Source organism: Psammomys obesus, unplaced genomic scaffold (genome assembly GCF_907164565.1).
Source record: "Psammomys obesus unplaced genomic scaffold, mPsaObe1.curated_primary_1811, whole genome shotgun sequence".
NCBI lineage: Eukaryota > Metazoa > Chordata > Mammalia > Rodentia > Muridae > Psammomys > Psammomys obesus.
In genome coordinates, this window is record NW_026585895.1 from 44,995,375 (window position 1) to 45,010,331 (window position 14,957).

General features: G+C 42.4%; 2 protein-coding genes across 2 annotated transcripts in view; one reads left to right on the forward strand and one right to left on the reverse strand.

The window, feature by feature from the left end:
- Mrrf (mitochondrial ribosome recycling factor) overlaps positions 1 to 7,301 on the reverse strand; it is a 53,388-nt gene extending 46,087 nt beyond the window's left edge. Inside the window, exons 1-2 of the mRNA XM_055600128.1 lie at positions 7,235 to 7,301; positions 2,415 to 2,626 (exon numbers count right to left, since the gene is read on the reverse strand). Coding sequence (XP_055456103.1) covers positions 2,415 to 2,598 — 184 coding nt within the window. The 5' untranslated portion in view covers positions 2,599 to 2,626; positions 7,235 to 7,301. The remainder of the gene's footprint in view (positions 1 to 2,414; positions 2,627 to 7,234) is intronic.
- Positions 7,111 to 14,957, forward strand: part of Rbm18 (RNA binding motif protein 18) — a 20,766-nt gene continuing 12,919 nt past the window's right edge. Inside the window, exons 1-2 of the mRNA XM_055600129.1 lie at positions 7,111 to 7,456; positions 10,132 to 10,260. Coding sequence (XP_055456104.1) covers positions 10,148 to 10,260 — 113 coding nt within the window. The 5' untranslated portion in view covers positions 7,111 to 7,456; positions 10,132 to 10,147. The remainder of the gene's footprint in view (positions 7,457 to 10,131; positions 10,261 to 14,957) is intronic.

Below are 14,957 nucleotides of genomic sequence, written 5' to 3' on the forward strand. Positions count from 1 at the left end.
GAGTACAAGTGATATTTTCTTCTTTTATTTTCTTCTTACCTAATTTTTGTGTCTGTTTTTATTTGCTTGTTCTCTTGTGGTTGCTGTTTTGAGACAATGTCTCACTATGTAACTGTGTCCGGCCTGAAATTTGCTATACAGCCCAGCTAGCCTTAAGCTTGCAGGGAACCTCCTGCCTCTGACTCCCAAATGCCAGCCTCACAGGCATGTGACACCATGGCATGCTCCACTTTATTTCTTTTAATTTTATTTTATTATGTTCTGTATATAAGTCTGCCAGCATGTATGTGTGCCTGGTGACAAGGAAGCCAGAAGAGAGTGTTGGGTTCTCTGGAATTGTAGTTACAGATGATTGTGAGCCACCACGTGTGTACTGGGAATCAAACCCTGGTCATCTGGAAGAACAGCCAGTGCTCACAACTGCTAAGTCATCTCTCCAGTCCCCCTACATTTTACTTTTTGATCTGGGTTATGGATACATGGTTGTGTACACTTTCTAAAAATCCACTGAGTCAACCACTTAACAATGCAGGTCTATATTTTCCTGCTCATGTTATACCTTAAAATAAACTATGAGTATATCATAAAATGATACAATAATGATATCATTTTCTAGAAACCGTTGGCTTGTGACTATAAATTGGACATAGAAAAGGCAAGAAAAAATATGTGTGAGCGGTAAAGATCTACAGCAAAGTATGCAAGGCTTTATGGTTGATTTATAAGAGTAAGGGCGATTTGGTGCAGAAACAAAGCAGTTCAAGAAAAACCATATACGTAAGGACACATGACATACAACAAAGCACCAACTGGATGACGAAGTGCTAGCAACACAGCTTATAGCCCATGTGGAAAAGCAGCCTAAACTGAGCTTCAGTTTCTGTTTATTGAAAAAAAAAAAAACTCACTCTCCAAACCAGGGTGCTCTAGATTTCGCTCTGCAGCCCACGATCACACTAAAATGGAAGCAATCCTCCTGCCTCAGCCTCTTTAGCACTAAGATTACAGGTATGAACCATCACAGCCAGCTTTACAGTTTAAATCAGTAATCCACACCACATTCAGAAATAAATTACCTCGGGATAGAAAAGAGTTCTTGAAAAAGATATAAAAAGTACAAAGAAAAAAACTGAAAATGATCACAAAGACATACCCTCATAACACAAACAATAAGTGATTACATCCCTATTGCAGAAAGACTCCAGTGAATCTAAGAGAACACCAACAGCCAACTGTCTGAGGAGGCAGCCAAGGACATCGAAAGGCCATACTGAGAGTCTAGAAGACTGTGACGCCATGCGTCAGAAGCCCCAGATTACCTGTTCTTCCTCTATCTGAATGAGGCCCGGAGCATTTTTCTTGTTTTCAAATAGTTTCGTACCTCAGCTTCTATGTTTCCAACATGTTAAAATCTATATTTATTAGATAACTGTAAAGGTTTCATCACTGGAAAATTATAATTGTTTCAATGGATAATGGTAAGAATTGGATTAGAAAATTTTAAAAATAATGTACAAGTAAAACATTAACTTAACAGAAGATGTCTTGTAAAGCATTAATTTTCTTTCATCACTGTGTTAATCCTCCTTGTAACAACAAGCAGGTCTGGGTTTGTGTGAAAGCAAAAAAGGAAAGTTGATGGAGAAATACTCAGCAGCGTATTCTAGTACCGTCCCTGAGAGGGGACCCCTGACAAGTCACTGCAAACAGCAGGTTTGCCTGGTCACTTTCTGTCATTCATTCACCCGACAGAGTGTTTAAAAACACACTATACATACAGGGCCCTGGAGAATTCTAAACAACCACAACAAAAAAACTGATTTTCATCAGCTCCAACAGGGAAGACACGTAACAAATAATGATCAGTTATACAACTGATTAATTCATTACTGCAGTTCTGAGTGTGTCAAAGTAAAATAATAGTGTGCATGAGTATATGTAACAGGGGACCTGACCCAGTCTCAGGCCAAGGAAGGCATCCCGGAGGAAGTGGCATTTAAGCTAAGATCTGTGGTACATCAAAATCTCATTCTTGGATGACATAAACCATTAAGATCATCCATCTAAAGCCATGGCTTTAATGCCCCGTTTACCCAAAACCCTTCTGGCTTTAATTATACCCTCAACCCGAATCTTCCTAAAAGTGTATGTTGATCCCTGCCAGGAGCAATTCAGTTTGCTTGGTACTTTACCTCTAGTTCTGCATCTAAGTAAAGTACATTAGGCATTTTCTGAGCCACCAACAAAACAAATGAGGTAGAGTGGTAACAAAACAAGCCCTGGGTTCCAACACAGTTGGCCTATGAACACCTGAGACACTATTTCCTCACATGGATGAGGAAGGAAATTTGGTACAGCTCTGAGATCTCTGCCAAATAGGAGAAAGGAATCATCTGGGGAAGGAGATCATGTACCTTTGGCCTTCTTGGTTGCAAAATGGCGAACTGGTGCTGCTGGATAGGCTGAGGATGGCCTATGGTCATGCTGTCTTACGCTCACTGTCTTCATGGAGATTTCTGAAACAGGTCTGGTCAAAGTAGCAAGGTAACTGCAAAAGGCAGGGTGCAGCAGACGGAAGCACTTCACTCCCGAGGCCATGATGGAAGACAATCCTCAGAAACAGCCACTAAGAAGAGTAAGACAAAAGATCTCAGTAAGTGGACAGTGGGATTCAAAAAAGTGCAAGCCTTTAATCCCAGCACTCTGGGAGGCAGAGGCAGGCGATCATTGGGTTTGAGGCCAGCCTGGTGTACAGAGTGAGTACCAGGACAGCCACAGCTACACAGAGAAACCCTGTCTTGAAAAGAAATTAAAAAGTGGCAGGGGGAGATCCCAGTAAAAGAAAACCTACATCAACTTCTAAAACTAAGTCATGCCAACTACCAAGCAACTCATCCAACTAAGCATGAACTTGGCCCTGTGCATACATTATCCCTAGCCCTCCCAGCAGCCTCGGGAAGAACTGTTACCCTCATTTTACAGGATGAAGAAACTGAGGCTCAGGGACCTGAGTGACCTGTGCAGCCTGTGGCCTTCTTTCAGTGCATCTAAATGCCTCTGAAGCAAATGCGCAGCAGGCTGAAACTGTAATGATGCTAATTAAGCCCTTATATGTGCATAGGCACAAAATCTTGATAAAGCTTAAAGAGGAAGGGTAGAGTACTGGAAGGGGACTTTAAGTAAGAAAAACACTTTAATAGGCATAAAATGACTAGAAAATTTACATGGCAGCATTTAATTAAAATTTTCTTTGGTTCCTTATGCACTGATTACCAATTAGAATGCACTTTAATTTGAGTCTGAAGCATGATTGAGGTTGGAGGTCTTCCACGGTCTAGAACTGAAAAATGCCACCATCCACTGAGTTAAAGCAAGTTATACACACTTCTGAGGTCTCTGACCAAAAAAGGATGCTACTGCTTCCTCTGAGACAGAACACAGTCCTAGCCAACAAATATAACACTAAGAGCTTCTGCCAAGAATATGGCTGTTACTTAGCTAAAAATTAAGAACAATTAGTATCAAGTGTCTGGAAGCACTATCTTTGAAAATCACATCTCATTAAAAAAAAAAAAAAACTGCTAAAATGTTGATGCAGCATAATGGGGTAAACAAGAGCAGGCGCTCTGCAGCAGGAACATAAGTCCAACCCCAGCTCCCCCGCAGACTAAATACCCCTGAGAGTCTCTGCGTCTCCATCTTCTCTTCTGTAAAATGGGACTGAAACTTATTTCTTCAAGTTGGGAATAATGAGGCTAGGCAGGAAGAACACTTGGCATGGTGATTACTAGATAACAGGGACACAAAATATAATGCTTGTTGATAGCTATTAGTTTTCCTTTCAAGGACTTCTGCGCTAGGATCAGACGTGAAGACACCTGCACGTATGTCTGGACTGATTGGTAAAGTGCCCTAGATTACGTTAGACAGGGATATGAATTTCTGCTTGGGGCAATTCATCCTTTCCATATCGATGAGAAAGAAAAGCCTCATTTAAAAATGAACTACTGAGTACTTATAAAACATACACGTACATATAAAACACCCAGCAGGTTACCTGGAATACACTAACTGCTCAAGACACGTGACTATTATTACTACTGCTTCTTTCTTTATAATGAAAAGATGAGCAACACATAAGGCCGCACGTGGTGAGGCACACCTTATAATCCAAGGAGTTAGGAGGTGCAGGCAGGAGGAAAAAAAGGACTAGGAGGAATTTGAGGTCATCCTCAGTTACACAGCAAACTAGAGGCTAGCTAAGTTAGATGACATCCTGTGTTAGGGGGGAAAACAAGCAAAACGATGAGTAATACAAGGGCAAACAATTCCTACTGATGGACTTTTTAACAGCAAGTTATGCTGAGTATCTGCAATGCGCATGTGCACTCTACAAACTCAGCCTTGTGACTGCTTGCTTTACTCATTAGCTCGTTTACTCCTGTCAGTAATGCTCCAGATAAAGCATTACAGTCCCTGTTTTGTAGATGCTGAAATGGAGGCTCAGAGAGATTAAGTCACTGTCCAAGAATATGGCATAATCTAGTCTAGAAAGCAAGTCAAGGACAGTCAGGCTACACAGAGAAACCATCTCGAAAAACCAAACGAAACCAAAAATCTGTTTGGCTGAGTGACAATTCTGAATCGAAATTTCCACCTAATATAGCCAATGCCCAACTCACATTTAGAGCCAAATATGGGTGTATAATAATGTGCAGTTTGGGTTTTTTTAGTGGACAGGGTCTCAATCTGGCTGCAGTGTGTATGACACGTTTCCTGGAGTTCCTGTTGTGGGTCACAATGCACAGGAAACTAAAATGGGTTAGAAATAAACAACCTCTGACAGAAAATGCGGCACCAAAAAGCAGAGCGATACACGTGAACCGGAAGACAATTCTATAAATAAAGCATTCCACATTGCTGGAATGCTTGAGGCATACATTTCATTGCCTAGAAGCCATGAAATCTCACAGTGGAAGTTCAACAAGCAGTCGTTTGGGTCTTTCACTTTATGAACATGAATGGTCAGATCAACACATATAAAAGATTGACACGGAAGAAGAAACTTCTTATGAGAAGTTTAAGTTTAAGTTTAAGGATAACACTGACGGACTCACGAGAGCCTGTTTCCCCACTTACTGCACATGTGACCTTAAGGTTAGCCTCCCTCAGCAACTACTTCCGCCAGATCTGTTTTCACTTTGAATAACTAATAATTTAATAATATTTTTGTTTAATTTTTAAAAGTCTCATACACTTGTGAACCTACATCCTGGCTTGTCCACTGTCCCAGCAACCCCTTCCAACCAGCAGTGTACTCATGATACACAATGTCAATTTCCTTTTTATTTATTTATTTTTTTTTTTGAATTTTTGAGACAAGGTTTCTCAAGACAGATTTCTCTGTGTGGCTGTCCTGGAACTCACTCTGTAGAGCAGGCTGGTCTTGACTCAGAGATCCACCTGCCTTTGCCTCCTAAGTGCTGGGATTAAAGGCGTGTGCCACACCACTGCCCAGCTGCACTTAATTTTTAATAAAGATAAATTTATATGTGTAATTATATGTCCTTGTCTAAGTATCTCCATATGGCTGTTGGCACTCCATGGATTGTTCTAGCAGGCAAATCTACCTACTACTACTCTTCTTGCTTACTACTGTACCCTGTACTTAGTATAGTACAAGAAGATGGACATCATACAAATGTGATAAGTATGGTGATGGATGTCCTTTAGTTAATAGCTGAGGATATAAAACCAAGCGAGGAGAAATTATTTGCTACAGTTCTCGTCCTTGGCACAAGCCAAAGGAGGAATGATAAACATTTAACAAGTGAACAAAAGGCCTCACCAAAAGACTAGAAGACCTGGATTCCAACTTCCCTCCCTCACCAATCCCCATCACATGCATCTTTGCAATTCACAACTACCCATATTCAGAAAGCATGTACTGCACCATTCTACCAAGGACAGGAACTGTAGCAAGTTATTTCCCCTAGATTGGTTTTAAACCTCGGCCATTAACTGAAGGAATCAGATGAGGTTTCCAGCCTTTCCAATTACAAAGTTCTCCAAGATTCTGGGAAATGCAATGGAATTCTGTCGAAAGAGAAGGCATCGCCTATCTAACTGGCCATGTGTGGTGGAACCACGCCACAATGAAGACCCTTACTGGGGTAGATCTTTCTAGAGGCTGAACCCTGGGACACTACAGAAAATGTAAAGGACATGATCCAGGATAAGGAAAGAATTCCTCCTGATCGGCAGAGGCTCATCCTTGCTGGTAAACAGCTGGAAGATGGACGTACTTTGTCTGACTATAACATTCAAAAGAAGTCCACCCTTCAACCTGTGTTGAGACTTCGTGGTGGTGCTGAGAAAAGGACACTCTTACATCACACTCAAGGAGAATAAGCATTAGAGAAAGAACATTAAGTTGGCTGCGGAGAATTACTGTAAGGTGAATGAAAATGGCACAATCAGTCGGCTTTGTCGAGGGTGTCCTTCTGCTGAATGTGTGGTGCTGGAGTTTGCATGGCTAACCACTTTGACAGACATGACTGTGGCAGGTGTTGTCTGACTGCTTCAACAAAGCAAGAGGACAAGTAGTTGTGTCTGAGTTAATAAAAAGACAGGACTAGAAAAAAGAAAGAGCATCAAACTTTGAGACAGCATGGCAAGAGTCCTGAAGGCACTTCCCACATATGTGATCTCAATCTGTAAAACTTGCCAGAGTCACGGAAATGTTGAAGCACCATTGAAATGACAACTGTTTGCCCACAGGACGGCAGAATGACGATTTTAAAAGCTCAGGCGTTCGATTCAGGCCTGGGTGGAATTTCAACTCCATCACTTGGGAGCCGCGTGACCTTGGTAAAGATAGCGCTAAGTTTGTTTCTTCCTCAGCGGGAATAACTACACCCCCGCGCGTGGCGCAATTTGGAAAAGGCATTATTCTTTTCAGGTGACGTCCTAAATATCAGGAACTATTTAGTAAGCAGCCTGGCAAGGTTCTAAATGCCGGCTGAGTGACACGCGCTCCGCCCTACCCCTGAGAGCGTACAGGGAGCAGAAGTCCCGCCCCCGGCGTTCAGGTCGAGCAGAACGCTGCTGAAGCAGTCACGGATGGTAGCCGAGCCCCGCGAGGTCCCTCCGAGGTCCTTGAAAAAGGGTCACTGGCACCAGGCTCCCGCCCGCTCCTTGAGACCCCCCCTCTCCTGACTCGGAGGCCACTCACCACCTACAGCCCGGATTACAGAGAAACACACAAGCGAAGGCCGAGGCGGCGCCGCGGCGTCGTGACGTCACGGCGCGGCGCGGCGGCGCGGGCGTAGTACGTCACGGGCGGCCGGGCGGCGAGAGGTGTTTCGACCGCGGTCTCCACACGTCCGTCGCTCGGACCCCTGCCTCGGAAGCTGCTTTCGGGGCAGGAGCTGGGGGCACACTCCGAGACTAGCGGGTGAGTACCCGAAGCTCAGCGCCGTCCTGGCCGCAGGGCCTTGGCGGGGACTGCCCTCACCCGCAGGCTTCTAGGCCCCGCCCCGGATTGTCCTGGCCCTGGCCCGGAAATAACAAGCCCATTAGTGACTTTTCGCAGCCTGGAATCGGGAAAGCCTGGTGGTTCCTGGCCTGAGCCCGCAGTTAGCGTGTAGGAATGAGTGACCCCAGGCCCCTCCTGGCATCTCGAGTTGATACAGCTCAGCTGGGAGGAATAAAGAGGCATTTGTGAACTGTTAACTAAAGGGGTTTTGCAAACCCCAGAAGATTTGATAGCCGCATACTATCTTATTAGACTTTACTGTTTCTCAAAAAAAAAAAAAAAAAAAAAAAAAAATCCACGTGCTGAGCCGTCACTTGTATATTTTTATTTAAAATAACCATGTGATACAGAAATAATGGTCTCCATCTCTGGAAAGAAGAGAATTGATTTGGTCTCATTCATTCTCTCAGAAAACTGCGAGGAGCCAGGTAGAAATCAGAAAACTGCGAGGAGCCAGGCAGTCCACTATGTGCTGGGCCTAGCACCATGATCAAGAGGAGGGCCCTGTTCTGTAGGAGCTTTTATTATTTTAGAGACATAAACAAAGAGTAAATAACCTATTGTTTTCACGTTATATGGGAAGGGGGGAAATGGCAGGAACTGAGGATGTGAGGAGGATTCCTAAGGGAAAGACTTACTAAAGGCACCATAATTGGCAAAGTCAGTTCTCGGGTCCAGGTCTCTCTAGCCCCATGCCTTGTAGTCTTCTTATTGAAACATGGGCTCTTTGAGTATCTTTTGGTGTATATTGTTGCTTTTAGACATGAAAACATCAAAGTTCTAGCATTCAAATCCAAGTCCACGTGCTCAAAAGTAGTGCAACCCCCAGTCATGTCACCCTTCTCAATGTTGTTTGCATCATCTCAGTATCTGTCATTAATTATTTCAGTAATTCCCCCAACCTTTTTTTTTTTTTTTTTTTTAATTTAGTTCTGCATCCCTTTCAAAAATTTCTGAGAACGGGGTCTATTTCCTACAGGGCTGAGCTCTGAGGCACTTCTAGACAGAGAAGACACATGTTTTCTAGCAGGGTAGTCTGAAGTCTGGCACAGCCCAGCCTGTTATCTTTCCTTTATTGTGTTTTATATTTATTGAAATTTCATTTTTCATCAACTCATTTTTTAATCTTCTCAGCAACCTTAACTAATGAGCAAAGCAAGGTTTATATTTGAAGATTTTTTTTTTTTTAGATTTATTTACTCTATGTGCACGAGCCTGTATCTGTGTATGCGCAGCACACGTATGCAGCGACTGCAAAAGTTAAAAGAGGGCATCTCATCTCCTAGCACAGAGGTTCAGGATGGTTGTGAGCCACCAAGTGGGTGCTGGGAACGAACCCCTGGGTCCTCTGCGAGATTAACATGTGCTCTTGACTGCTGAGTTGTCTCTCCAGCTCCTCAAATTTTATTTTAGAACAGGAAGAAACTAAGCCAGCAAGATGGCTAGCCAGTAAAGGTGCTTTCCATCTAACCCTGACAACGTGAATTCAATCCCTAGGACCCAAGTAAAAGTGAAAGGAAAGAACCAACTCTAGAGAGTTTGTCTTCTGATCTCTACCTGTGCTACATGGTAATAATGCACAGCCCGCTCGCCCCCCATGATAACAAAGCAAAAAAATAAGAACGAGGAAACTGAGTTACCAAGAAAAATAACTTCGACGGAAATGAAACAACTTAAAACCAAGTCTTCTGGCTCTGGGCTTTTTGCTCTTTCTGTTACTGCCTGTATCACAATCCTCATTCTCCTTGCCTGTGAAACAAGATACTTCAGGATGAAGACTAGGTCTTGAATACTTAGAGAAGTGTGGTTCTAAAGACTGTAGGGGTATAATTTGGCAGAGCTACACACCTTTGTGAGATACTGTCCTTGGAAGGGGGTGAAAGAGAAGAGTAGTTAAGTGACTTGCCAAAAGTTACACTAAGAAAGCATATGGTGAACTGTAATAACTAAGCAGACCTGTCTCTTGTTTCCGCCAAAACAGTAAACTGGGTGATCAATAGCTGTTAGATACTGGCTACTTAGTGTTGTTAACAGTGATTTTCTTGGGTGTGTAATCTTCACAGCTATCCTGTAAAGTAAGAACTGTTACCTCTCATTTTACATTTGAGGAAGTTGAGGCCTATAAAATTCATATAGTTAAGTAAGTCACACAGCCTGCTTTCAAATCCAGCTCTGACTCCGGAATCTTTGCTCACATGTTTGGTACCACCTCCTCCCTTTGATGTATTACTCTAAGAAGAACAAGAACATAAGCTATTCTTCCCTGCCCGTTCCCTTTAACACCATCAAGACTGCCTCCTTTTTCTTCTGGAGTATTATGTGGTGATAGAGCCTTTGGCCTCCTGCGTCAGGAAGACTTAAGACTCACCACACAACCAACCATACCTCTTTATCCTAAAAGGCAACTCTGGCTGCCAGGAGGGCTGTCCCAGGGGAACTAGTCCAGGGCTCCAGCTAGGGAATAACGGATCTTTAAAGGACTGCCCAGAGAGCATGCCTTCCTTGGATAAATGTTTGGATTGCATGTGAGGTCTTATGTTCACACAAGATTGTTTTACTCTCCTGCCTGAATGTTTAATTCACATTGCTTTTAGTATTTCTTAGAGATTGATGGAAGCAGAAACTAAAACTCTTCCCCTGGAGAACGCATCCATCCTTTCAGAGGGCTCTCTACAGGAAGGACACCGATTATGGATTGGCAACCTGGATCCCAAAATCACAGAGTAAGTCCAGTCACTTTGTTGATGTGCGCAAAGGTGCAGTGTTTGCTGCAGATGCTCAGGAGACTTTCCACAGCAGTGGTAGCATCTTGATCCCTTCAGTTGTGTTGGAATTTTTCACCAAAGGGGACATGATGCTATTCTTAGCCTGTTTCTATTTTCCATATGACTGTGAGGACAGACTTTGGATTTTCTTCAGACATAAACCTCTTTCTTCCTACTCAACAAAAAGCAAAACTCTTTGCCAACTGTTCAGTTCTGTTTATGGAGAATCATTCTAGAACCAACCTGAGACATATTTTGTCTCCCAGAATGGAAAAACAAGTAGTAGTCTCAGGATCTTTGTGAATAGGCATATAGGCCCACTTGACTGACTGCTATAAGCACCCACACAACCATAAAAAGTGAGAGTGGGAAGGGTTCTTAGAGATCACCCTAGTGCCTTTGGTTTTCACTCATCCATTAAATGATTGGAGTGCCTGCTGTGTGCCCGGCACCGTGCTGAGCAGTTTAAACTAGAGAAGCCCTGTGATAAGTAAGTCTGAAGGAAGCCATGTGTAAATTAGGACTCCTGAGCTGCTTTGACCAAGGAGAAAAAGGAGACACTCGAAGCCTTTTGTCAACTGCCGCTCTTCTTTTGGCAGTCCCTAAGCAGGCTCCATGGGTCAAGGTCACATAGGGACCTTTGTTACCATCCACTCTCTTTCCTTACAGTAAAGGAAATGAGGGTCTAAGGGGCAGAATTACCTTGCCCAAGATTACATTACTAATTGAACACAATAGTCCTGACTCCCAGTTTTTCATCAGGGCTGTTACATTGAGAAAAAATGTCTTGGCAGAGAATTAATATTTTTTTTCTTTCCACCGCTTTTTTGATGGAGTGGAAGGTGTTGGTTGGTGGGTAGAATAGCAAAGGGTAAGTAGACTGACCTAGATGGAATCAGTGCTTAATAAACTTGCTTAATAAAGCTTGAAATAAGCCGACAGACTTGAAATTACTCCTATAGGACTAAGTAAATACAAGGGTAAGAAGAAAGGAAACCTGCTTACTTGCGTCTAGGATGAGATGAGGTGTATATAAGGACTGGAATTAGGAAACAGGAAAAGAGATGTAATTTACATCACAACAAAGTTTAGCTCCAAAACCTTCACAGGCTCAAATCAGATAAGTGTAGGTAACATTGGGTATCCATATAAGTTACAGTGATATTGAAGGTCTGTTGCCTTCATGGCATGTTACTGTGGTCATGGGAACACTGGAATGTGGCTTGTTCCCATTACCATCCTCTCTTAGGACTGAGGATGGATGTGTCAATCAGTACACGCTCTTAATTAATGTGTGTTCATCTAAGTTTTTCCAGGCTGTAAGGGGATGCTCCCCAGAGTGGTTTCCATTCCCACCTCTCCTTGTCTGAATGGAAATCTAAAGCATGGAAACAATGTTGGCTGTCGTTCTCTTTCATGAGGCTTCTATGTTGTTCATGTCCTGCTGCTTGTCAGAGAGCTTCATGAAGGCATTTGCCCCCGGCTATGTCAGAGTAAGCGTAGGGATATATCCCTGACTCCCCTCTCTAAAAGGAACATTGGATTAAGACTTTCCCATTGATGTTTCAGTCACAGACATTAAATGCCAACCCTAGTTCAGGGCCTTGCTGGCCAGGAGTGCAGTGCTCCACCTGTAGTATTCCCATTTCTGTATTGCCAAAACAATGTTCTCTAACTTCCTTACCTTGAAATGATTTGTCTCTCAAACAAACTGATTTGCTACATAATTTATTTTCAAAAACATAGCTGCCAATCAAACTTACAGTTCATTCACATGAAAGCTTAGTGTCACTTTGCTAAATTTCATGAGTCTTGTGGAATCATTTCCTTCAGGTTGCTCAAATACACTAACTTTTAGAACCTGCCTCTCAAAGGGTAGAAAATCGTGAGCCTAGTTAAGGAATTAACATACAGTCCCTTCCCAGCAGTGAAGGAGCATGAACATGTGGTGCTTAATGTTGTCAGTTGAATCCAAATCTCTAATCTTCTAATGACTTGCAAGGGGAGTTCGCAAAATATCTCCCAGTTTTCTTAATTAAGCTTACCCAACCAAAAACTGCTGCTACTTCCTGCTTTTTCTTCTTCAACAGACCCTTACTTTTTTTTCTTGTGCCTGTATTCCAGCTTCTTAACACTTATTTCTTAACACTTCTTCTTAGGAAACTGTCAGGAATAGTTACAAGGGTACCTAATACAATTGTAGGGCAGATTTTTTTTGTTTCTGTTATTTTATACATACAGGTGTTTTAGGTGCACATATGTCTGGTGCAGCACGTGTTTGCCTAGTACCCACAGAGGTCAGAAGACAGCGTCAGATCTCCTGAAGGAACTAGAGTTGCAGATGGTTGTGAGCCACCGTGTGGATGCTAGGAATGGAATCCAGCTTCTCTGGAAGCACATCCATGCTCTGAACCACTGGGCAATCTCTCCAGCCCCAATGGTGGTTTTTTTAAACAGCATTTGAACAATACAGTCTGTCATTGATTTTTCCCACATTTGTTTTGTGATTAGTTCTGGTTGCTCTGTGTTTATCTGTCTTTTGGTTACTAATCTGAATTCTTCTCAAGCTGTACTAAAACATTCTTTGCTCTCCTTTCAAGAATATTACAGTCTAGTGCTCAGACGTTATGTTCTTTGTGCTCATGGTCATTCCTTACACACAATCCAGCTACATAAACTCTTGGGTAGATATGGTGAACCTGCATGAATAATTAAAATACAAGCATTACCAAGTATTGCTGTAGTGTAAGATAGAGCTTTTGTGAACATAGAATGGTTGTCTTGTTAATACTTACTGTTTTACGACTATGCTGCATGCCAGAATCATCATGGGACTAAGTAGATCTTGTGGGAGTGATGAGCACTTGTTCTCATAGCCATAGTCAAGCCTAAATCCATGTATTTTCCACTATGTTCTAATTCCTCAGCTTCACTATACCTTGTCTTTCTGTAAAGCGAGAACGTTACTAAATAACAGGAATGTTTCCTCTAACTCTCACACTGCATGAAGTCCTCTTATTTCACCTCACAGCAGCCTGGGTGAGTGGAACAGATTCACCCTTTTTTTTTTTTTTTCATAGGAAAAGGAAAGTTATATGAGTTGGCTCAGTTTACAAAGCCATTTGATAGCCCTAGTTTCCTCCTCCCTAGTTCATTGCACCTTTACTCAAATATTCTGTAGTCGGAGTAACTAAACAATCATGACCTAAAGCATCCTGTTTTGAAATTAAACATGTGGAAACTTCTAAATTGCTGTGAGACCCAGACTATACACTTAGAACATTACCTTTAAATATCACTAGGACTTTCAGCAGGAAAGCCGAGAGGTTATCGTCTCAGATGTTGTTTTTCCAGCCTGCACTTAGTGCTAGCTTCTTAGTCTGTAGAATAAGTAGCCTTTGCATTGTATGTAAGTGTGAGAGAAACTGTCAGTAGAAATCTTAATAGTGCCTTCTAAGCAGAGGAGAAATCATAAATGTATGTAAGTCAGGATAAGAAAGATGGTTCCATATAAACAGATCCAAATAAATGGTAATGAAGAGGGTAGTTGGATAGTAGGTAAAGCGGGGCCTTTTAAATTGTATTTAGACAAGTTGAATTTCCTGTAGAACACAAGGATGTTAACCAGAACCCGATACCAAGACAGTAATGTAGTGGGGGATTCAGCTGCACACGTGCAAGGTGGATTGGAAGGGCATATTGCCTAGATTGGGGCGCAGGTTAGCCAGGAGATTCTCCCCTTTTACTGCTGCCACATGGATGGGACAGTGAACTTGAAATTGGTGGATGAGTCTGAGATGTGAAAAACAGGATTTGAAGAAGAGTGGGCAGTAAGGATGGTTCTGAAGGGGGTTGCTAGTTTTGTTTTATAACACTGGAACCCCAGAGAGATCCTGCCTGGGGAATGTAAATAACTCAAGTCACCACTGACAATAAAGTAGTTAGTTTATGATGAAGAAGTCAGTAAGTGGCATAAACTCAAAAGCCAAGAGCTGGGGTGTTGGAGAGATGGCTCAGTGGGTAAGAGCACTGTCTGCCCTTCCAAAGGACCCAGGTTCAATTCCCAGAAACCACATGGCAGCTCACAACTTTCTATAACTCCACTTCCAAGGGATCTGACACCTTCACACCAGTGTACATAAAATTAAATAAATTATTAGAGAGAGAGAGAGCCCTGTGTAAGTGTCCTTCTGGTGCCGACTTTGAGGGGATTAACTGGAAAAACCAAAACTCACTGGAAATAGCTGGTAGCAGCAGTGTGTTCACCTTTCTTTCTCAGCCCATTCCAGACTTTTCCTTCATAGTCTGTGGTTTGCATGAAATGGCATTTGCTGGTTGCTTACTTAAATGAAACAATAAAGCATTTAGCAAGGGGTAAGGCATAGGACAAAAAAGATTCTCCTCATAGTAATTTCTATTGACAATAAAGAAAATTTTCTCCAAAAACTATGCACTAAAAAAACAAAACAAACAAACAAAAAAAAACCCTAAAGGCCATTTCATTGGCCTTTTGTTGCCTCTCTGTAACTTCAAATCAGAATTCCCTGAATACACATTCTTCATGGCCTGTCCCTATTCTCTACTCTATTCCAAAAGGTCAGACTTTACGTGTGTGTGTGTGTGTGTGTGTGTGTGTGTGTGTGTGTGTGTGTGTG